This window comes from Manis pentadactyla, chromosome 17, assembly GCF_030020395.1.
Source record: "Manis pentadactyla isolate mManPen7 chromosome 17, mManPen7.hap1, whole genome shotgun sequence".
NCBI lineage: Eukaryota > Metazoa > Chordata > Mammalia > Pholidota > Manidae > Manis > Manis pentadactyla.
In genome coordinates, this window is record NC_080035.1 from 55,422,154 (window position 1) to 55,446,268 (window position 24,115).

Here is a 24,115-nt window from a genome sequence, read left to right on the forward strand (position 1 = left end):
TCAGAGACCCTAATGAAGCTCACAGTACACTTTCTCATTTGTTGCAGGGAAAATAAGACAATATTTTTTACCAAGATTAAGACATACAACATTGTACCATGCCTCTAATTTCATGGTTATATCACAAAACCTGTGTTGAAATTATCCTGTCAAGGGTAACAAGCTTTATGTAGTACTGATAAAGCATTAATGGTTGTGGTCATTTTTGTTTAAAAAAAAAATGTGGTTGTCAAACTCTTAATCAGAAACTTAATCTACTCTGATACCACTCTTTCTGTTAGAAAATAAAAACAATGCACCTTGTTGCCAGTTAAAGCCAGGAGTGTCACACGCCCTCTAATGGGAAGAGATGTGCAGGTCCCCTGACACTGTATTTTCTAGTTCAAGAGACTAATAGAGTTACACAAGTGGCCAGTAAGTTTGTTGGAAAAATGAAATTCAAAAAAAATATCAAAAGCTACTTCATTTACCTGCTTCCATTTTCTTAGTTAAGATGGTAGGTCTGAGTTTAATATAAAATTTTAAATAGGCTGATTCACATTTTAAAACTCTTTTTCTAGAATATGGTGATAAAGATATTTTTCCAAATTAAGACTTTTATTTCTACCACATTCAATAAATTAATGTATTTCAAAAAGGGAAGAAAATCCTTTTAAATCCTTATATCCTTCTAACCAATTACACTTCAAAGCAAATCAAACACTGAAATAAGGAAAGTAAAACAGCCACCTTTATCTTTACCTACCATCAGACATGCTTTTCAAGATGTAGAGAAAACACATCAGCAGGCTCTTAATCTCAGACTGGTCAAGTTTGTCACAGCGAACCACAGAATTTCCCAAAGTGCCACTTTGCTGGTGCTAAAAACAAGGCAATATAGGTGATTTTTCTACTACCTTACAAGTAAAACAAAATAGGTTCACTTTTCCCCCTTCAAGAGAAAGATTCTTAGAATTGAGTCAAATCATACAATTGGAAGGTATAAACAATTTGCCATCAAACTGCAGGCACTCCTCCAGGGAATACACACAAGTGCTGCTCCGTAAAAGACCTGGCTTGTCTCTCCGCATACTTTCCTACAAGACAAGCCAGGAGGCACAGACCTTTCAAGCAGGTCAAAAACCTCATGCAAAAAAGTATATGTGTTGGATCAAACACAGAAACTATGATTCAGAAGGCACTGCAGAACCAACCGCATCCTAGGGAAAACATCAGTGGCTGAAACAGCAAATAAAGCCGATGGTGCTGTTATATACTAGCCACAAAAGCCTGGAGCCAAGTCCCTGTCATTCCGCTGAGATAGAGGGACACTCTTGGGGGACAATAACAGGCAGGTGCCCGATAGGGATAGACAGGGACACCTCAGCACAGCATGGCCAGAGACCCTAAACTGATGAGACCATTCTGTCATCAGCTTAGTTCAACACCGCAAACTTCAGAAAGCTCAGGGCACACAGTAAGGGCAGTTTTGCCACTAGACAGCAGGCTCACATGTAACATACGAGATCTTAAAATCTTCAAAGTTTTATTTCCAAATGAAAAGGAAGATTTCTTTGCCAAATACCACAGCAGAAAGATCAGTGAAAAAATATCTTTCATTCAAGGTACTGGTGGGTAGTTGAAAAAATATATAATAAACAAGTTTAATTAATAATACATGAATATTTTTATTATAGGGAGAAGTACAGGTGTAATTAGTGGCAAAAGTGCAGTGCGGATGCATCATGGCGCCCACCCACTTCATCAGAGGCACCGGAAGGGTTCAGTACATCTTGCAGGAGGAGGGAAGGTGCAGCATGCACAGTTTCCTCCGGCAAAGGTGGAATCGTTAGAAGGGAAAAATCCACAGTGACTCGGTTTCTCCTGGCTGACTGGCAGCTCTCCTCCTCTCCGGCACTGCGTGCGACACAAGCGGAGTGCCTTCTGAGCAGCTTCTCCCTCTACACACGTAGGCATGTCAGGGTCAAGGGAAAGGTTCAACACGTCATGACACACACCCGCACAGAGATGCGCGCGTTCTCGAGAACTGCACTGAAGGATAATCGTGTCAATGCCAGCCCGGGAAACATGTGGTAGAATTACAGCTGTGGTGCTGAAGAAGGGCATTTTTCATGTTTCTGAGAACTAGCACTACAGTCTAACGGTCAACCTGTTTACTGGTACGTGAGCTTACCTGTAACTTGAAATAACTTAGGAAAACAGTGGCCAAGCTGAGTTTAAACTATCGTGGTTGCAGGTTTAAAGCCAAGCTTTAACAACTCCCGCAAAGTTCCAAATACTCTGAGCCTTAGTTATTTCAAGACAAAAATTCACAGATGAGGAGGATGTGCTATGTTGGGGGTGCAGTGTCAGCAATGAGATTTCAAGTAAAGCTGTATCCCTCAATCACTTATATGACCAATCAACCTTTTCTGGAGCTGGTCTTAGACCCAACACCCAACTGCGTGGATAACTGCTTATAAACGGTGCTCTCTGGCATACAGACCATGGGGATTTTAAGTGTGTGGCATTTCGATTTCCCTACCTTTCCAACCTGTCAGACCCATTCACTCAAGGTACTCAGCTGTAAACACTGCCCTGATCTGAAATCCTAGAAACTGGAATCAGGGGGTTTCAAGGAATGGGCCCCATCTTTAGAAAATGCTCTGATCATCTACCCCAGGTTAACTGAGTTGTTTAACAAAAAGTCACACTTAATGAACACTGAAGTATGTTTACTTTGGGCTAAATCCATTAGTTGTAAGGAACACTTAAGTTATAAGAAAAGAAATTACCTTATCTAGGGAATTGCTTTTCTCACTATTTCTTTCTGGAAGGCTGTTCCCCGAATCCGTGCTTATGAGGGATCCTCTGGAATCAGCATTTCTCACACTATTGATGTTTGGAGTTGAAGCTGTATACGGAGAAGCTAAACAAAAATTAAGCCGAAAGCAAAGATTTTGTGAGACAGAACAAAATAAAGATAAGTACTGAATTTTAAGGGAAATTGCTTTATGGCACTTATTTTTCTCTGTTAAAAAGTTGGCTGAAGAGTTGCATCAATTACCTCACCTTTAAAGAACCATGCCGTATAGAGTGAGATAAACTTTAAGCTGAAACATTCAGACAGAACTATCAATTCACTTATGAGAAACCACCTCTGATTGCTCAGATTAAAGGAGCACACTGTTTCAGAATGGATTAAAGACTTTTAACAATTAAAAAGGTATATCTACCTACAAATTATTAAATCAAAAAATTAAGGTCATGCAGTAAACCCACAGTATTCAAATTGCATGCTGAGGTTTCCTAGGAAACTCAGAGGGGTGTCATGGGATATTTTAATTTTAATTTTCAAGAAAAACACAATGAGACTTGACATCTGCTGGAAACTGCAATTTCAACGTTAGGTCATGCTACATTCCTTTCAATGATGTCACATCATTGTGAAGCTAGGTATTTGATGGTTGCTAGGATAAAAAGCAGGCACTGGGTAAAAGTCAATGTGGAACAAGAAATGAGGATGGTGGGGAGCAATCTGATTCCAAATTTGAGAGCTGGGCAGTGCCCAACAGGCACACACATCCCATTAGTAACAACTGTGGCTATTAAAAATAAAATACATTTTTTTCTCTTAATTTATGTATATTTTTTCAAATGCTGACAGTTGTTAGGACACAGTACTTATTAAGATTTTTGTCCCTAAGTATACCTAATGAACAGAACTAGGTGTTTCTTCTAGCCTAGGACCCCATGACAAATTACTGAGACAAGAGTTCTGTGAACCAAGAATGGTAATCTCTATAATAAATACTTAGCAGCAGAAAGAAAATCTAACTTGGAAATAAAATTTGTGACATCCATGAAAAAACAGCATCTGAAGGCAGAAATCAGCCCCCATCTCGGTAGTATGGCATTTTTTAAAGTAATAGATTGACTTCTGCTTAGATAAGACTTAAGTAAATCACAGTATTAAAAATGACTCTCAGACTTGTACATTCTGTGCTGAACGAAAAGACATGAGTGCTGGAGAAAGGCCCGGCTGGCTGTGCGCACACTGCGCGAGGAGACTTTGGCATCGCGATCAGCAAGCTGGGGGCACAGCCCCCACGCCCAAGCTGAAGAGGTCTTTACCGGCACCTCAGAACACGCTAGTCCTTTTCAGGTTTCAGCGTGCAAAGTAGCTGCCACAGACTGAGACATTTCTAAGCTAATCCCTCCCCCTACCTAACGCCAGGTTTACCCACCCCCATCCCTGAAGCTGATTCAGAGTATTAAAATCAGGGGAAGAAGAGCCAGGAGAATTTGAAGGCTGGAACATACAACCCTTGGCCAGATTCTGCACCTCCCCAGAATAGAAACTGTGACTGTCTGTGACAAAGAGCAGGTAAAAACCCTACAAAAACTATGAGCTTATTCCTATACCTAAAGATTAAAGAAACACACATCATGACGAAATTATAATTACAGTCTTCTTAATCTACCCAGATTTCTTATTTAATGTAGAACACAGAGATCAGGAGAAAGAGGTCAGTAAGGTAAAATCAGACCCTAAATTCTCAGTTTTATGATCAATTCCAGAACTAGAGTCCTCATCTAAGGCAAACACATGGAATGCAGTAAATCAAAACCAACATGCTTAGCAGAAATATGTTCCTGTTTTGTGTGTGTATATGTGTGTGCATGTGTGTATGTTTTTATTTAATATCCTGGCTCAGTGCATAACCCTTAAAAAATCTTAGACAACATGTAAGTAAAGTGAAAGAAGTTTAGTTCACCCGTGTGCCCTCTGTACAGACAGCCCAGTGCAAAACACTGAGTAGATGGAAAAAGGAACCTGGAACATAGGAATGCAGTGCATTTTAAAATGAATATAATTTCAGAGTAGTTTTTAACAAGGCAATGAATCAGTTCTAGAAATTTTGTGTACCATGTTTCAAAGACACTCAAAAAAGTAAAAATAAGAAACTGCTGAGGGTACATTCTTAATATATGTGGAAACAGGATTTCTTCTGAATAGAGAAGTGAGAAGAAAGTCTGCATTTGAAGGATAAGCACTGGGACTGAAGTTAACTGGAAACTCCTTGATGAATAAAAGAGGAGTTGCTAAAGCTACCAGAAAACAACCAGTAACCCTAGGACGGAAGTGGGAGCTTTCCTGACGGCTTTCCTGAAGGGCACAGGATTTAAGTCTTTAAAGATGGGGGAAATAATGAAGCTCGCATATAAATGAGTCTTTTGTGGTGAATTCCTATGTAAAGCGAATTTAAATCTTGAAATTCAAGAGTGAAAAAGAACCAAATCAGTATCAAGTACTTTCCATAACTGGCATGAACACAGAGCAATCGAAGGGCATTTATGCCATTTGAGTCATGCTAAAGATACCCAATGGCTCATCTCTATAGTCATCACAAAGCGTGAGTAGTACTAAAGAATCATGCTCATTTTAACGGCAGTCCAGTAACAACACTGAATGTTTACCATGCCAAGCACTATACACATTCCATGAGCTCTTCATCAGTCATTATGACTGTGTCGAAATGTGGACGTGGAGGGTGAAGAGGAGAGACCCTGCCTATGACAATCGGCAAAGGGAGGAAAAGGAGACTGGATCCAAAGCTGCATCTGTCTGACTTTAGAGCCAGTGCTGTGAACCACTGCAGACAAAACCCTTTGCAAAGAGCCCCCCCCACCAGAGCAGCAGCTGGGCCTGTAGGTGGAGCAGGGCAAAGAAGGGAAAGCAAAGGCCCTGGAGAGAGGCAGATGGAAACGCCACATGCCAGGCTCTGTGCCAAGCACTGTACACAGTTAATTCATTTAATTTGTGATGCCTAATGAAAAATATACATAAACATAAGTAAGATTATGGATTGGTATTGGTATTGCAGGGTAAGTTTGGGCATGGGTGCAAGATTTCCAGTCTTCTGTTCTGCACGGTTTTATCGCTTAAGGGAAAAAAGAGCATGTTAACACCACCACCACCACAAAGGGTAAAGACGTACACTCAGAGTGAACAATAGTCCTGCCCATTAATTAGATAAAAGGACTGCCCTATATTCTGCCCTATGAGTTAGTCCCACTATTGGGTGGTCTGAACACTAGCCATAATGCCACATGCTTCATTTACTCAAAGTGTGGTGAAAGAGATGGAGAGAAAAGAGGATAAGCCTGTATCTGACAATTCTGTGAAGACATGTCTTTTTTTTTTTTGTGGTACCATGATCTTTGTGAAAGAGCTGGCATGGCACAAGTGCTCAATTAGTTAGAATTTGAGTGAATATTTTTCTCAGGTATTTTCTTACTGAGAAACTACTCAATTTGAATCTTAATTTATGCCATCTGTTTTCTTCTGCGTGGGGGTTGCTCTTACATTATTTCAGACAGAAAAAATATTCTAGGAGAGAAGATTTTAGAAAACTGATCTTAGGATTCTAGCCATAAACCACTATCCTCAGAAATTACTGTTACATTTCACCTACATCACTGTGACTACAAATAAATCCTACCCATCCTGCACACATATCTGCAAGGATACTCCTTTTCTGTAAGCATGAACAACCCAATTTAAAGGTCTGAAATGATAAATTAAGTGTTAATAAAAAGCAGACAGTACAAATAAGTAACTAAATGTACTATATTTGGAATTCCTGAAAATGTTAGGATCTTTATTTCAGGGTAGACTTGGGGAGTTTCAGTAAGTGTCAAAACCAGGAAAAGAATATTCAAAGCAGAAACTCAACAGCTTCCAAATCCTAATTTGAAAGTTTGAGATGCTAACAAACTATTGGGTTAAAGATACTTTGAGAATTAAACCAGGGAAGGACGCAAGAGGACTGAGCATTACCAATGCCAGAGATGGCGCCAAAGAGGTCTTTGTGCAGGCTGTTATCCAGCGTGTTTCCAGACTTCTGCGGCGTCACCAATGGGTTTACAGCTGGCAAAGCAACTGATTCTTCCTTCACAGTCTGTCAAAAGGGAGAAAGACAAGAAATAATCCAAGATGATTTTAAGAGTCATCAGCTGTTCCTGGATGTGTGCAGGCAAGCGCTAGAACAAGACAGAACAGCCTGACAAGTTAAATGCCTGAGTGGGAGGAGCAGCGGCAGGCGTGTGAGAGGGAGGGAGGTGGCGGATGCAACGGAGAGGGGCCAGGAGGAGGAAACCCAGGATATTTACAGCCTGTGGGCAGAGAAATCTTGATCCAAAAAGTTATTATTTCTGTTTGCCCAGAAGGTCTAGTACCTTCCCTTTCCAAAGTTCTGACACCCAACATTTCTTTAGATTATTTCATACGTTTCCTCCTTCAGACTGTGTCTATGTGAATATGCTTACGTACACTGCCGGGGTTCACAGGGAAGGGTGACACATCTCTCACATTGATTCGCTGGACGTTTTCAATCAGCAGACCAAACAGAGGCAGGTAGAGAGTGGCTATCCTTGCTTGATGGCTCTGAAACAAAGGTACACACTGTAAGTTTATCCTGTGGCCTGAGAATTGAATGATAGACTGAGCTGGCACCAGCCATCTACATTTGGATCCTTTCTATATAGACTGTTACTAGTTTTTATTGCATAAACAGAGATAAGTCTTGGCGCTATTACCACCAATTTTCTTATTGGTTATACTACTTAAAATAAAGGACATTTATCGATCCATATTTCCTTCCACCAGGGACCACTCACCCTCGAAGCATATCGGTCATCAAAAGAATGCTTTATCAGCAGGTTCTTGAGTACGCTGATGGCAATCAGCCGGACCTCCCTGAACTCCTGGAGTGCAGTCCCCACCTCCCTCAGTAACAGTCCCACCAAGAAGTGGTTTCTGCAGAACTCATCCGTTAATGAGTAGTCAAGCTGGAGATCTGAAAATGAGGATAGAAACTGCTTTAGTCAGAGAGACTATAATGCATTTTGAATAAAACAAAAACCAAACCCACCTTCTGCATTCAGCCCACCCTGTGTGTCAACAGATAATTAGACTTGGCTTCAAATGGGAAAACGTTGATTATCCAAAATACTGCTCTACTTCCTAACACATCAAATTCTTAAATGAAGACAAAATTTAAATGCAAGTAATTGTACTGGGTTTCAATTTTGGAAGACATTACATCCTGCATAATTATTAAGGTACTGAATTGTTTCAGTACTCTGTAGAATATGAAGCAACATAGGTTGCATTAAAAATGTAATTTTGTTATTGATATGAAATTTTAAAATGTTATTGTACTAATTGACAGTATTACAGAGAAGTAATCTGTACATCAAATGTAATTAAAGACTAAATATACATGGTTTATTAAAATGTTCTTTACTATATGAGTTCATGAATCCATTTTCCAGCCATTAATACCTGTAGGCTCCATTTAAAATCCAATGTGTTTGAAATACATAAGTTAACATATAACCTATTTATTCTGCTACCACTAAATGAAGAGATTCTTTAATGTAGATATTTTAAAAGTACACTCAGTACATCTGCACCTCTAACAGCAAATAAAAAACACTAATATAAACTCAAACTAAGATGGAAGAAGCACCAAACCAAACTAGTAGATCACCAGCAAGCTCTCTTGGAAAAGAGAGCGGCAAACATGGAACCTACTGAGGGAGGGAAAATAAAAGCAGCTAAGCCTCACTCTACAGCGGAGGTACACCTTTTCAGTAAGCTGTTGAATCCTCACACTGAATCCGTTATTAAGGAAACTCTACAAACCTCTTCCTTGACTTAAATCCACATTAGATGTTACTTGTAAAGCTACCCCTGCATGTGCACAGAAGGTGCAGCAGGTGAGAAGGGGCAACGAAAGGAAAACACTCAAAAAGACTTAATTTCTATCTGTGTTGTAAGGCAAAAAATCTGTAGGTGACCCATGCCCACCTGCGTAGGGAAGCCCCTCTTGGCCACCAAATACCCTGCTGGTCTACTAATTGCCTATAAGAGTCTGCTGGTCACCTGAAGGATTTCCACTTCTCTCAGTTCTGCAGGATGAACACCTGGGCCCTGCCAGCTCAGAGGGGAGGGTGGGCATAAGCGCACGTTCACTGCCCAACCACTAGGAATAGGGGCTGCCTTCAGTACCCTGACAGATGCAAGGGAAAGAGTCGTGGTCCTCAGTACAGGTGGGCTAATAACAGACTGCAAGGACACGGAGGGTATGAAGGGTATGACCAGGTTTGATGTGCAGGGTGGGGAGCAATGAATTCTAGCTGGGGTAGTGCGAGAGAGTGAGGAGCCCTGGCAGGCCCCACACAGGAGGTGCTGAGTGATAACCAGGGAGGAAGATGAGCATTCCCCTAGGCAGGTGGCTGTGGGAGGGGTGCACCATGTGTGTGTGAGGAGCTGGGAGCGGGCAGGTGTGTCTGGAATGGGGAATAGTGGGGAGTGTGATCAGGCAGGTGGGCTGGACTTAGCTCGGTGATGCCAAGTGCCTGGCTGTTCCCTCAGCCCAGGATGCTCAACCCTCGTTTTTATACAATTACCACGTGAAGTCCCCTACTCAGTAAGGATTCTCCTGGCCTTCCTTTCTCGAATGCCACCCCATTCATATCCCCTTCCTTGATTTATTTTTCTCTCCTCATCACTGTCAGTTTCTATCATTCTACATATTTTACTGAGGGAAATACGTGAACAGCCAGGGAGTTTCATCCTTTTCCAGGGCTATTTTCCAAGGCTAGACCCAGTTGATGCTGGTAAATATTTGTTTTGTTTTTGTGCATGAATGCCAACCCCAAAGCCATGATCCTCTTTTTTGCTCCATAAAAGGCAGCCCGAGTCCATTTAGGGAAGATATTTATGTCTCTGAACAAATGCTCTGTGTGTTTCTCTCTCACTTTCACAGTCAGGTGGCTTCGGTGTCATTCATAGTTTCGTGGTATCTTTCCACTTTTTCTTTCTTTATTCCCTTAGTATACATGATCCGGACCACACATAAGGACTAAACTTAGAAAACATTACTTGACACACTTTATAGCCTAATTTGATTCATTTGGCTTACTTAGTGAAGACAAAGAAATCTCTATGAGCTTAACTCTATTCAAACTTAAAAAAGGATACAGACATTTGATAAAGACTCGACATGCAAACATAAATGCATGTGAAAAGCCATGTTGTGACTCAGATTATTGCCACCACTATGGACAAGGACTATGAAGATGGTGGAATAATTCATTTTTAGAGTGAAACAGGGCTTTTGGTTTGTTTTGCTTCTTAAAGAAACATCATAGAGGACCTAATGACCCCAGGAGCAAGCCCAAGGTGCCTCCTGGGGACTGTATAGCAATGTCTCAGCTACAGTGAGGACAAATTTACTGGTTTATCATGAATCTGAGAACGATCCAAGTTGATGGGAAATGCCTAGATGGATAGCATATGTAAGCATTTCAGCAAGCACTTGCATTTTTTTTCTTTTAAAGATGGAAAATGCAAGAAAGCAAGCGTCATATCCCACACCTACCTACAGGAGTATCATTTGACTCCACAGCTGGTGAAAGAAAAGCTAATTCGTAAGAAAAAAGGAAAAGTGAAACAAATAAAAATAAACTACAGTAAAATAAATGGATTTCTACTGTTTAAGCAAAGGAATTTTTCAATGAAAAAGAGTCACACTGATATCATCTATGTAGTCTGATAAGTTCACTTAAGAGTTCTCATATAACATTTTATCAATTATTTTTTCTAAATGAAAATTTAACAAGAAAATATTGATCAATGAAAAAAATCAGAAAATTCGAATGTCATGTTTGAATCAAACCTCTTTTCTTATAAATGAATGGCTCTCTGCAAAAGATTGAGGTAGATTACCTTGGTATCTTTGAATCCTGCCTTTTCCAAATGGCATTGGTAAATTCAAAGGAATATAATGTTCATGATTGCACACTACACGGAGAAATTCAAACTTGTATTCAAAGAGTGTCTGTAGAAAAAAACAGTTTGTTGTAAGTTAAATACCTCACTGGATCCTTTCTACAGCACCCTAAAAAAAAACTGTTAGAAATCATACACCCAGTCTTTAGCTTCTTGGCCCTCTTAGAATTGTGTGCTCTATGCTATTGCACAGATTTTTAAATGGTTGCAGGGCTTTGTTTGAAAATTGGGAACACACTTTATGAAATAATGTCCTTCACTGACTTTCAGGGCATTTATTATTTAAGCTCCTCCTATTTCAATAAAGGATTGCAGGCAGCTTACAATCATAGACACAGACTCAATATACTAAAAAAATGAGATTGGGAGAGCTTTAAAACAGACCAGACAGATTATTTAAAAGAGGGAACAGACAGATAATTCTACCAGAGAAAGGTACATGGTTACTTCTGTTAACTTGTTAAATAAAGTATGATTCACAACACATATTTTGAGTTTTGCAGTTGAGAAGTCATTTCAGGTATTTATGAGAAAATCAACAGGTATATTCAGAATTACTGTGTCCCTAATATCTCACATGTTAATGCAAGTATAAGTTAGCATCTCCAAGAGAAGCAAGTGAGTAGTGCCTCTGGGACTGAGAGAAAATTCTGATGAGAATCCAGAGCAGTAAGTGGATTTCTGGATGTCAATTAGTAAAACAAAAAGAATGGAACAAAAAGAAGCTACCTACCTTAGGGTCTCCAGGGGCAAAGCAGCTTATGTAATTGTTGATTTGCTTAAAGACAAAGCCCCTGTCCATGAAGGTGAAACATCTCTGTGAATGGAACAACCCACAAAGGTTAAGTATTTAGGGCGAAACTGTTTCTGGAAAGTTGGGTTCAAATCAGCATTTATCATTAACAAACTTATCCTTTAGTGTAAATGTGCCCTTGACACTGACTGAGCACCGAGTAGAAAGGACATTTAGTTATTTAGCTGACACCCTCTTCCCTGGAGGCCCCCACCTTGATAAATACAGCAAGGCTATGATTCGCATTCTTAGATGCCTCAGGGTTGTCTCGAAACTTCTGAGTGATGTGCGGCATCAGCATATTCACAACAGTTTCCACTGCATGATGATAGGATGCAGGAAATCTCTGGTTTCGCAATAACTAAGAAGAATTTAGAGCAAACATTTATTATTTTTTAAATTGCAACCATTTGGGGGAAAAAAATCTCATCCCTGAGTCCATTTAAAAAACCCAGAGCTCTAATTTTCTTTATCTGAAATTAGATAAAATAAACTATTCTTTCTTCTCTCAAAATACTGTACAAGTATTCTAATATCTCAAAAAATACTGTGGATTAGACATGAGATCTTAAACTTGAGTATGATAATGATCATCTTAGAGGCATTTGTAAAAATGGGTGGAATTGTGCCCCTCTGGGAGATTCAGATCAGAGCTGCATTGTTACTGGTGACTCTAATGCCTGTACATCTCAGAGATCTCTTTAGAAAACACTGGCTTAACAGGGCATAAATATGCAAAGAAGTAAAAAGCTAACCTTTTCAAACAATAAGGCTTCCCTCTCACTTACCAACTTCACATTTCCCTGTATGGCCCCGGAAGATGACTGGTTAGCCAGAGACGGGTAAGATTCCTCAAGGGAGGAACAACCTAAGACAGGCACAGTCGCAGGGGGGCCATCAGGTGAGAAATTGGGGATCAACAGAGGTGAGGCTTAGAACCTCACCCCCCCTGTTCTGAGAGAAATCTTCTGCATACGTGGATGTTTTATTGCCCTGGTCTAGCTTGGATTAACACATAGTCTACAGGCACACACCTGATCATCTACATTTGCTCTCTTACAACACTAAACTATGTTTTCTACCTTTATCTTGTATCTACCTACCACTTCAGCATTTTATTAAAAATAATAATAATAAAGAGAGAAATGTGGTATCCACATATAAATCAAGTATAAAAACCAAATGAGTATTCATATTTGAACTGACTGTTTAGAGTTCATAATGCATGAGCAAAACCGAAAGTTTCTGTGATGACTGCCCTTGTACTGTTCACTATGTAACTTATTCATTATGTAAGAATTTGTTCTCCATGTAAGAACTTGTTTGTTATGCCTCAGAAGATTGGAGACTGACGAAAAGTAGGCTTGGGGTGGATTAATGATTGTGCATTGAGCATTGACTCCCCTATACAGAATTTTATTGTCGTTAACAACCATTTGATCAATAAATATGAGAGATGCCCTCACAAAAAAAAAAAAGGACAGACTTCCAATGGTAAAATAAATAAGTAACCGGGATGTAATGTATAGCATAAGGAATATAGTCAAGATATTGTAACAGCTTGGTAGGGTGATAGCTGGAACCTAGAATTATGTATATAAATGTTCTATCACTGTGTTGTACACTTGAAACTAATGTAATGTAATACTGTGCATCAACTACCCTTCAATAAAAAATAATTATTTAAAAAAAAAAAAAAAAGAAAACACTGGCTTAAGTTTAAGCTGCAAGTTTTCCAACTGAAAATATATGTATTATTTTTATGTCACCAGTTGAAACTGCTTAGAAGCTATCCTCTTCAAATTAACTTTACATAATAATTTTCCCGACCAGGAATGCTTACCTAAGAAAATACACACAGATCACTCAGCCATTAGCTACTGCTTCTGCCTGTCTATCTTCTACACATCAGGCACTGCACTAGGTATCTTTATGTACGTTTTCTTTAAATTCTCACAAGTTTTAACCCCTATTTTACAGATAATCAGAGAGGCTAGTTAGATATGTCCTCAGTCACAAAACTGGCAATTAACAAAGACGCAAACCCAGATTTACCAAGAGCCCAAGTCCTGGGGACGACTTGAGGCTTTGCTGCCCCACCCCTGACTGCAAAAAAATGGAACGATTGACTGAGAGCCTAAAATGTGAAGAGGTCTGAATCAGACGCTCCATGACTTTATCCACTCATGCATGTGACTCTAACAGCCACAACACGGGGTATTTTCATCCCCATTTTACAGATGAAAAAACCGAAGCTTAGAGAGATTCAGTCATGAGTACCAGCTGACCTTCAATACCCCTCCCTTCCTTCTCCCTTTCAGGCGTGGAACCCTGGGATTTTTACAGGGGCTCATCACTGCCTAGCTACACACTGATTTTTCCAGCCAACCTGCAGCTAGACAAGGGCCATGTGACTGAGTTCTGGCCAATGGGCTGTAAGAGGAAGTGGAGCATGCCTGTCCCAGCCATTTTTCACCCCCTCAAATCTAACTTTATTATGTTCAGTTTAAGTCGGGTTTATTGCCCATACATAACAGGGGCTGCTTACAGTTCTCTTCTTTACCATTGCCTGGAATGTGGGGGTGGTAATGAGCCAGTTTCTCAACCATGCAAATGAGGCTGACACCTGGGCTGGGTAATTAGACAGAAGCCTGCATCCGTGACTGGCTTGGCGGACAAGCTCCTCCACTCTCCATGCTGCCTACTGACTAATGAATTTTCCAAAAGAGAGGAAAGAACTTCTGTCTTGTTTAAGCCACTATTATTTGGGCCTATTTTGATGCAGTCAAACCAGATCCCATTATCAAATAGTACTTTGTAAAACTAGAACTGGAATCTAGGTATTTCTGACATGAAAACATGCATTACTCTATGGATTAAATACCAGAACCTATCTTGAAATTATGAAATACTAATTCTTAGTAATCTTAATTCTCAAACCAATAACAATAAAATCTCTGTACACTTATATATAACTCAAGAATCCAATGAGATAAGGATCAAGTAATCAGAATTGGAAGTTTACCTACTTTCAAACATATAACAGTAAAATTTGAAATTCCAAAAGGATTTTGTTCCATAAGTGCAACCAGTAACTCTACATCTTGTGGTGTTAGCTAGATGATCACCTTCTAGGACCCCAGGCAAGGCCTGCCAGCTCCCCAAGCTGGCCCCTCCCAAAAAAGACCTGTCCCAAGAAATGCCTTCAGAATGGGCTGAGCCAGTTGCCTAAACCATGAAGAGTCAATGCGGAACTCAATAATGGATGGACGTGGTGGATACCACTTAACCTGTTGGTAACTATTACCAAAACTAAAAGTGGGACAACCAGACTTTGTATGCCTCCTGATGTAATGTAGTAGTTCCACCTATGAAGTATCTTTGCCAAAAAGCGATTCAACCTAAGCTGGCTGAGTCTTCAGACATCACTACAAATTTACAAGAAACACCAGGCACACAGAACCATGTCACTTAACACCGCAAGGCTACAATCAGCCAAATCTAGAATGTGGGAAATTCTGCAAGACAAATGGCCCTCTTTCTTAAACAAATACATTGCATTAAAAAACAAGCATATGGACAGGGAACAGTTTGAGAATCCAAGAAACTTCAGAGACACATCAACCCAATGCAATGTGTAGACTATATTTAAATCCCGATTCAGATCAACCAACTGTAAAATGACATTTTTGAGACACCTGGGGGAAACTGAATACAGATAGTGTGTTAGATGATAATAAGGAAATAATGCTAACTTTGTTGAGTACTATAATTATACAGTGGTTACATCTTTTTTTAAAGACGTGTTAGAGCTCACACTGAAGTTTTACAGATGAAATAAGATATTTGGGAACTCCTTTTAAAATACTCCAGGGAAAAAAGTGTGAAAGTGGATATATAAACTAAGAATGGCAAAATGCTATATTGTTGAAGTTGGGTGATAGAAACATGACATTCATTAAACTGCTTCCTTTCCTTTTATATTTTAAAAAAATTTCTATAATAATAAGTTTTTATTATAAAGAAAGAAAATGTGATGAAGAATGGTAGATAATTAACATACCGACCAACCAACAATGCTATTTAGTGATTAGATGACAACTCAGTGCCGTTGGAGACTGAAAGGAAGCTCTCCCTGCAGTAACTAACAGCTACCGTCAACAGTACTAATTTGGCAATAAGACAGGGAGGTAAGACACACATCTAAAGATAATAAAGACCAAGGTGATTAGGCATTTTTATGGAGATTACTATAAGAAGAAATAGAAAAAAATAATCCAGAATAATGGCTGAGTCCAGGGAGGGGCGAGTGTATAAACACTAGCTCAGAGGGGAGGTCACTGAGACACTCAGGCTCTCAGCCAAACAAAACCCCAACTCCTATCTATGCCCTGCTGTGGGACCTCCTCTTAGCGCTGGCCAGCGTCCCCAAAGGCCTGGCCACCACCGTCTGCTCCGACAAGTGCTGCTGGTGTGGGGTCTGCCTGCCCAGCACCTCCTCCAGCCGACCTGCTGCGCGCCGTACCCCACACCCCGGTGTCAGCCTGACACCTTTGTGCCATCTTGCTGGCTGCTCGGCTCCTGCCACCCACGCCCTGGACTGAGAGGGATCTCCCAGATGACCCACACTCAGCCTTGCTGTGAAGGACCCCGTAAGCCCTGCTGCTGCTGACAGCCAAGTCTTAGTAAATGCCAGCGACACCGCATCCTACATGGCATGTTGTCCGGGCCCCAGCAATCCTTGCAGCCCATGTGACTGCTTCATGAACAAGGCCGTCACGACAGTCTTCAAATGTTTGATTCTTTTTCCTTATTGTGTTCTCTCTTGGGTTTAGAGACCTCTTTTTTACGGGATATTTTACTGCTCACTGAGATACAATAAAAAAGACCTGTTAGCTAATAAATTTATTTTTCTGGCTTAGCAAACAGTAATAGAAAAGTAATGGGGTAGATGTTTGCCAAAGGTGTTTCCCAGCAGTCTGAAGTTACTCCCTCTTATTGGAATCCCTACATTACTTCTTCTCTCTTCTATTTTTTTCTACATCTTCTTTTCTTTCTCCTATCTCCCCACTCTTTTCACTGACAAAAGTCAGTCTTCTCTCTAACCTCTCCATGTTTATTCCCTCTCTGCCCTGCACCATGAAAGTTCCCTCATGCCCTCTGAATCCCTTCCCCCCAACGCCCAGCCCATGGAAACCACTGCTTTGTTTTCTATTTCTTTTCTAGAATGTCATAAAATGGACTCACACAGGATGTAGTCTGTTTGATTACAAAGACTTCCTTCACTCAACTTACGCTTTTGAGATTCATCCATGGTGTTGCAAGAATCAGTACTTTGTTCCCTCTTATTACTAGGTAGTATTCCATTACATGGAGTTACCGCAACTTGTTAATCCATTCACCAATTAGTGGACATTTGATTGTTTCCAGTTTTTAGCTATTATGAATAAAGTTATGAACATTTACGTTTGCAGGTCTCTGAGGGAATGTTTTCATTTCTCTTCAGTAAAGACTTAGAAGTAGAATTGCTGGGTCAAAGCATTCATTCTGCCTTCCTATTCCCTTCTTTCATTCACAATGCTTTTCATTTTCATCTACAGTCCCCTCGTCCCCTCAGTACTAGACCTTCATAAATATCACCATAAAATGTCATTCCATATTATCACACTTAGCTAAAAAACCAAAGACATATAAAACATAACAGGTGCACTGATCTGTTCCACAAGCTATTTAGACTCTGGGGGAATGTAGACTCATTGATATAAACATTTCCAAGCCACTCTGCTAACATGTATATATATGCTCTTTCAGCTGTCACTCCTGCTAAAGAACCCACCCTACCTCTCTGTGGCTTCTACCAAATCACGTGCCACTCAGCCTCCAAGCTCCCCCTCATTTCATTGCCATTTCTGAGTTAATCTTGTTTTCCATTCCTCCCCTCTACTCTGAGCTCTGCCACAAAGCAAGCCACAGAGGCTGAACCTGAACATGAACTCTTTCCTCTGCCTAAAACTCATTCTCCTCCCCCTAAATGTGGTATCCTTCTAGGCCCAGGAGAAGTTTTATCTCTACCTCCACAGTGATCTCCTATCATTTCAGAGCTCACATAAATACACCTTCTGGCCCTCCTCTCTGTTCTGTCTTTTTTCTCCCAGGGTTCTGTCAGCTTCCAGGTTAAGGATGCACCTTCTTCTCCATTTTCATTTCCTTTTAGTGCTCTGCACATAATGAACAACTGTTTACATGCATTCATGGATGGAAGTATGGACACTGACATTCAGCTACCAAATATGGACAGTGCTTACAAATGCAATATAGGGGAAGTCAGGCAGCCCTTTTAGAACATGAACACTATCCTTCTTCCACTTTTCAAATGAAAGCTCTTTCTTACTCAATTAAGCCAGAAAATGGCTGAAGGCTAAACAACTAATATATAAGGATAGATATTCATCCTATCCTATGTTTTCCAACTTCCTTGGAGTACTCCTGTGGAATGCTAGCAATCTGCTTGATACAGTGTGGGAGGAAAGGAAATTCCAAATGAGTCTTCTGAAATTATAGATGCTAAATATAAATGATAGCAATGAAACACCTAAAATATGTTGGCCTTAGAGGGAGAGTGAGGTTGGGGGCTGGGAGCTCCTTAGTAGGCCTTGATGAAGTCTGTTTACATATTTTCCTGAAAAACCACTTATTGTAAATTCCATGCACATGTCACCTATGAATCACTCAGGTCTGGCACAGTTATGTGCAATCAAGGCAAAGTTTGCAGGTCCACCTGCACAGTCCAGAAGGTGCTTACTTTAGGTGCTAGTACAACGACAGGCTCTGACTCACAGCCTTCCTCAGCAAATCTAACAAAGTATAGTTTGACTGACTGGGGATGGGAAGGTGGACAAATGTGGCTGCCTCCATGTTCAGCAAGAGCGTGGTGGCATTAGAAGCAAGCATAAGGGTGTGCAAAAGTACCCCTCCACATAAATATGCTTCAGATGGAATCATCCCCAAACACCAGGGGTGTACACTATGCCCTTAAATGCTGATTGATGCTGGTTATTCTTGATAAGGGCATTTTTAGCAGCTCTGAAAGCATTATCAGGCTTTTCGATAAATCCATGGTCCAAGTACCCCTACAAAATAGGTGTGTGCCTGCCTGATCATGGCACTTGGCTCACTGATGAGGAAAGAAAACCAAAGTCAGGATTATAAATAATATGGATTATATTAATAACCTTCAATCTAAAAATTTATTATAGAAATTCTGAGGGAACTTGATAGTAATTTTGGAAACCACAAATGGTACAGGAATGGTGAATATGAACTTGTTCCCTAAATTCAGAACACTGGGATCAGGGATGTGGACATAGAATTCTTAAGATGTAAATTTAAGCCAAACATAAAAATAACTAATTCAAACATAAAAAACTTATTACTCCTAAGCGATGAGGCAAACTGAATGAAGGCTTCATAAAATGTGAGAGAAGTTCCCAGATCAATACTGTGTGATTTAGGGAAAGAGGAGCATGGGATCTGGGGCGACACCGAAGCAGACATCAGAAGGGAGCCCAGCAAAAGCGAAAGTGTTAAACTCTCCTAAGTGGTAAGTAGGTGTTTTGAATATTTTTTTATAGTAAATTATATTATGGGTAAGCTTTCCCTTTTTGGATGCCAGTGTTTCTTTTTAACCTGGATAACAATTTTTAAGTAAACTACTTCTAAAAAGTCTCTGAATATTGTTTTAGGACCAAGATGTAATTAACTTACAGAAAATGAGTTAGGTAGCATTTGAGATCTGTTTTAAAGAGTTCCAAAAACAACTTTCCAGAGGTGATGGAGAATTAAGTTATAAGACTGGAAATGGCAGAACACCTGTGAGAGGCTGATTCTGACTTGAGCAGGATTCTTGGCTCTGCTCAGTATGTGATCCTGGGCAGGGCACCTCACAGGACTATACTTCCATTTCAACCTCTGTGAAATATGGGATGGTTGGATATAGGGTAGCCTTCAGGTCCTGACCATCCCTAAGTCCTATTGTTTAATCTGGTATCCTGAGAAAAGAACACATGCTATTAAATTCCTTTATTAATTTTCTATCACAGTTCTCAGCAAGATGTCATTGAAGCTGGGTTGTAAATGCTCTTCTTCTGAGGGTTTCAGAAGGGCACCTTACCCTCTCAACCATCACTCCCATGGCCAAATTGTACACTTCCCACCTGAACCTTGTGAGGGTGCAAACCACGCCTTGTTTAACTCTGTAACCCTGGAGGGCTCAATGAATACTTCTGAGCAAATCAGTTATATTTTTGAATATAACTAAGTCACCAACCTCTCTTAAGTGATCACATTTATTTACAGCCCCAAATAATGAAAAGCCCAGTAGGATCTTGCTATGGACTAAACTGTGTCCCCTCAAAATTCATTTGTTGAAGCCCTTATCCCTAGGACCCCAGAATGTGAATGCACTGGGAGGTAAGGTCTTTAAAGAGGTAATTAATCAAAACAAGGTCATTAAGCTAGTCCTTAATCCAACAGGACTACTGTCCTTATAGGAAGAGGACATTAGGACACAGACAAGCACAGAGGGAAGACAGTATCAAGACAAAGAGAAAATAGAGCCATGCATAAGCCAAGGAGAAGGCCTCAGAAGAAACCAATCCTAAAGGCACCTTGATCTCAGACTTCTAGCCTCCAGAATTGTGAGGAAATAAATTTCTATTGTTTAAGCCAGGTGGACTGTGGTACTTGTTATGGCAGCTTGAGCAAACTAGACAGGCCTAAAGCTTATCCTGCATGCAATTTTTAACAGGAAGGGAATACATACAAATGATCTGCTTGTGTGCATGCATGTGTGTGCATGCACGTGCACTTAGCTGCATACTGCTAACTAGACAATCTGCTTGATTTTTTTCCTTGCCAGCCTATACTGGCATGATTTAGATGGTGTGTTACTCTGTGCAACGCAGGGCCCACCTCCATCTGGTATCTCCCTGTGCACTAAAACTGGGTTTTAAAGGGAAAAAAGAGGAAACCACATGGTTAGGCACCAGCACCCACTCTATTAGAGGAAAGTACAGCTTCAGGTTCTAAACCACTAACCTTTTGCCTGACAAAGTCCAGCAGCCTTTCCCAAGGCTTCTTCCAAGACTCCAGATCCCTTGTCCAGGGGTCCTACCTCTTGACCCTCCTTCCCTGTGGCTCCTCCACCTTTCCCATAACCACTGTCAGAAATGCCCCCTTTCTACTGCTTTTTGCAGGAGTGTCTTCTGCCCTCCACCAGACACCTCGAGACCCTGCTTCTGTACAGCTACGGTGCAATGTGAATTCAGTCACAAAGGCAACTCCAAGACTCCACACAGCTCAGGAGCTCTGCCACCTGTTTACAACATTGGAATTTTATAAAGCCTCAGCCAGCCAGCAGCAGCCAATCACACCTCAACAGACATCAGTCCAGAGATGAGCATGGGAACCCAGAGAGTCAAAAAGGCACATACACTGAGGCATCTTGGTGAGGGCGGCCTAGAGGGGAGGCTTAGTTATCTCCGAGTCTGTTCACTGGTTTCAGAGGACGTGCAGTAGCACCAGTCACTCCCATCTAAGTCCCTGAGAAAGGTCTACAATGCTCAAGACACTTAAGAAACACCAGGTAATTACCTTTTAAATGCTTTAACTACTATTATCATTTCAACAGACAAAGTTGTCTAAGCTAATCAAAGGAAAAGACATATTTTTCTTTGCATTTAATAGCACAGGGCTTGAGAAATGTGCGCTCTGGAGCCAGACTGGCTTCCTCCATTTACCAGCATGGCCTTGAGCAAGTGATTCATGCACACTGGCCTCAGTTTCTTCATCTATAAGAAGAGGAGTAAGACTGCTAGTTCCCCACAGGGCAGTAATATAGCTAAATGCTTTAGTACTTGGAAAGCACTGAGAACAGTACCTTTCCCCTAAGAGTCACCACAGTGGAACAGACCTTTCCCCTAAGAGCCACCACAGGCTCCGACATGAAGTGACATACCTTAACCTTGGAGTTCTCTATCAGATGCTGAGCCATGGATTTTATCAAAACATCAAAGAAAAACCATGAATACTGAAAGAAAGAAAAAGAGGTTCCAGTAAGAAAAACAAATCAGAAGGCCAAATGTTTATTCTCTCAGGTTGACAATATTACTAACGTGAAACAGGTATGACCCCAAAACATGGCTTAACCTCCAGGCAAATTATTATGAGATCAGAGGTGCAGAGCAGATGTTCCCCTTTCACATGACCCATTCCGCTAGGAAACTGGCTGCATATGCTCAGCAAGGCGCAGCCCTCAGGAGGCACTCGCAAAGGAGGCCGGAAGAGTGGCCTTTCCTCTGGGCCGAGTCTCACTTGCTGACATCTGCCTTTATAATCTCTAACTCAGTGTCCTCCAGTGATGTGAATATAATGACTCAATACTTAATACTTAAGAGCCCGTGACACTTTGAACGTAGTAACACCTTGCAGTTCCCACAGGAGTGCACGTACCAGTACCAAAGTTGGTAGTAAAGGACTGACTCTATCACCCCTTGTTAGGAGGCAGTTCATTGTCTCTAAAAGTACACAAAAAGGGTGAACCAATCAGGCTTCGGAGTTTCAGTTTCCTTCTGTCAACTTCAGTACCAATGGCCCTCTAGACATACCTTAAGTAGTTTGTTGCTAGTGAGGAAATCGGCGGAAGGCTTGAGAATTGTGGTCATGGATTTGGTCAGTTCTTCATGCACTGTCTTATATTCGGAGGCAACATATGGCTCAGCCTTATAAGCATACTTTGAAGAAAAAGGAAAGATACTTTAATTGCACTGGTTGTCCAAGTTGGGCCAAAAGCTGGAGAGGCTCCAAAGGATGGAGACTGGGAATCAAGGTACAACTGCACGGGTGGGAGAGGAAGTTGTAGAAACAGAGGTGGGAAGGGTGATTGGCACGTCACAGAAAGAGGAGCCCAGGATATTTTCAGGGTCCCCATCAAAGTATGTGAATCACCTAACTCAGAGCAGTAGTCCTCCAGCCCACAACTCTGTCTCCCAAGGACAACACTGGGTAACTGAAAAACCTGAACTTTATTTTAAACTAACACACAGCTATAATTCACAGAGGTATCTAAGAAAAAATAGGAGGTGTGTCACTTTTTAGAACAGTAACCACCATTGCATTTACTGAGCATTGTACATAGATGAAGAACTGATTTTTTTTTTTTGGTGTTAATATACAATCACATGAGTAACATTGTGGTTGCTAGATTCTCCCCATTATCAAGTCCCCACCACACACCCCATTATAGTCACTGTCCATCAGCGTAATAAGATGCTATAGTGTCACTACTTGTCTTCTCTGTACTATACTGCCTTCCCCGTGCCCCACCCCACTACATTATGTGTGCTAATTGTAATGCCCCTTATTCCCCTTATCCCTCTCTTCCCACTCACCCTCCCCAGTCCCTTTCCCTTTGGTAACTGTTAGTCCATTCTTGGGTTCTGTGAGTCTGCTGCTGTTTTGTTCCTTCAGTTTTTGCTTTGAAAGAGCTGATTATTTATCTTAATGACAACTCGTGCTTTCCCACATAGTCATCTAATTTGATGGTGGCCTGAGCTAACCTGCCTATTTTGGGAGAAGCAGTTCACTAGGAACTTCAGATAGGAAAAAGAAAAGTTAAGACAATAAGCTATACCAAAGGCCTAACCAAGAGTGATTTAAAATTCTTTAAAATTTCATATCATCTGAGCCACATTATTTTCAAAACCCATTAAAGAAAGGTAGTTGAAAGAATGAAATTGAGTAAATAAATGGCCTCCCTGCTTTGGACTTCCCCTTGCTCAGGAACCAACACTGGCTGTAGGTATAGAAGAGAAAGCAGAGGTATTAAATTTCATCCCCAAATACCTAGATTTTTAAAAATAAATCCTTAGAAGGAAAATTGGAGAGCCACAGATTTAAATGATTGGGCAATTCATTTTACATACCTTAACATATGACCTCAAGTGGCTCTCCAATCCTTCCTCATGGCACTGGGCAACCACATGAATAATGACCCTACACACCACAGGAATGAATAAAGCAATGAATAGTAATGTGAAAATGGAAACATTTCATTATTATCACAACAGCAGTAGAACAATGATGATGCTATTGGCACCACAGGAAACAAGGAAACAAGGAGTTAGATGGGGTCCCTATGTGTGGGATCAAAAGAAACTTCTTAAATATGATGTTCAACACATACTAGCATCTCAGATATTTATGACTATGCTCGGATGTGGACAGACTGAAGGGAAGAAGAGCTGCTGCCTATCTGCCTCCCCTACCGTGTCACGTTGACAGCGACTTCCTCCTGAGCAGCTCTGGTGAGGACACGGAAGAGCTGGTTCAGGATGGTGGGCAAGAAGGCGATCATCACGTGGCCTTCCATGGCATGCAGGCTCTACAGACATGAAATGGCAAAGTCTGTGTTATCTTTTTAA

General features: G+C 40.8%; 1 protein-coding gene across 27 annotated transcripts in view; it reads right to left on the reverse strand.

Annotated features, from left to right (window-relative positions):
* The window catches only part of DOCK9 (dedicator of cytokinesis 9), a 286,115-nt gene that overhangs the window by 62,464 nt on the left and 199,536 nt on the right, over nucleotides 1-24,115 (reverse strand). For 16 of the 27 annotated variants that reach the window (XM_036893860.2, XM_057494438.1, XM_057494436.1 and 13 more), the window contains exons 24-35: nucleotides 23,960-24,075; nucleotides 23,618-23,687; nucleotides 22,301-22,426; nucleotides 21,652-21,723; nucleotides 11,851-11,997; nucleotides 11,577-11,660; nucleotides 10,781-10,892; nucleotides 7,663-7,841; nucleotides 7,316-7,429; nucleotides 6,824-6,944; nucleotides 2,775-2,908; nucleotides 746-860 (exon numbers count right to left, since the gene is read on the reverse strand). In XM_036893860.2, coding sequence (XP_036749755.1) covers nucleotides 746-860; nucleotides 2,775-2,908; nucleotides 6,824-6,944; nucleotides 7,316-7,429; nucleotides 7,663-7,841; nucleotides 10,781-10,892; nucleotides 11,577-11,660; nucleotides 11,851-11,997; nucleotides 21,652-21,723; nucleotides 22,301-22,426; nucleotides 23,618-23,687; nucleotides 23,960-24,075 — 1,390 coding nt within the window. Of the gene's footprint in view, nucleotides 1-745; nucleotides 861-2,774; nucleotides 2,909-6,823; nucleotides 6,945-7,315; nucleotides 7,430-7,662; nucleotides 7,842-10,433; nucleotides 10,476-10,780; nucleotides 10,893-11,576; nucleotides 11,661-11,850; nucleotides 11,998-21,651; nucleotides 21,724-22,300; nucleotides 22,427-23,617; nucleotides 23,688-23,959; nucleotides 24,076-24,115 lie in introns of all 27 variants that reach the window. The other 11 variants (XM_057494433.1, XM_036893830.2, XM_057494423.1 and 8 more) reach the window with 1 other exon arrangement.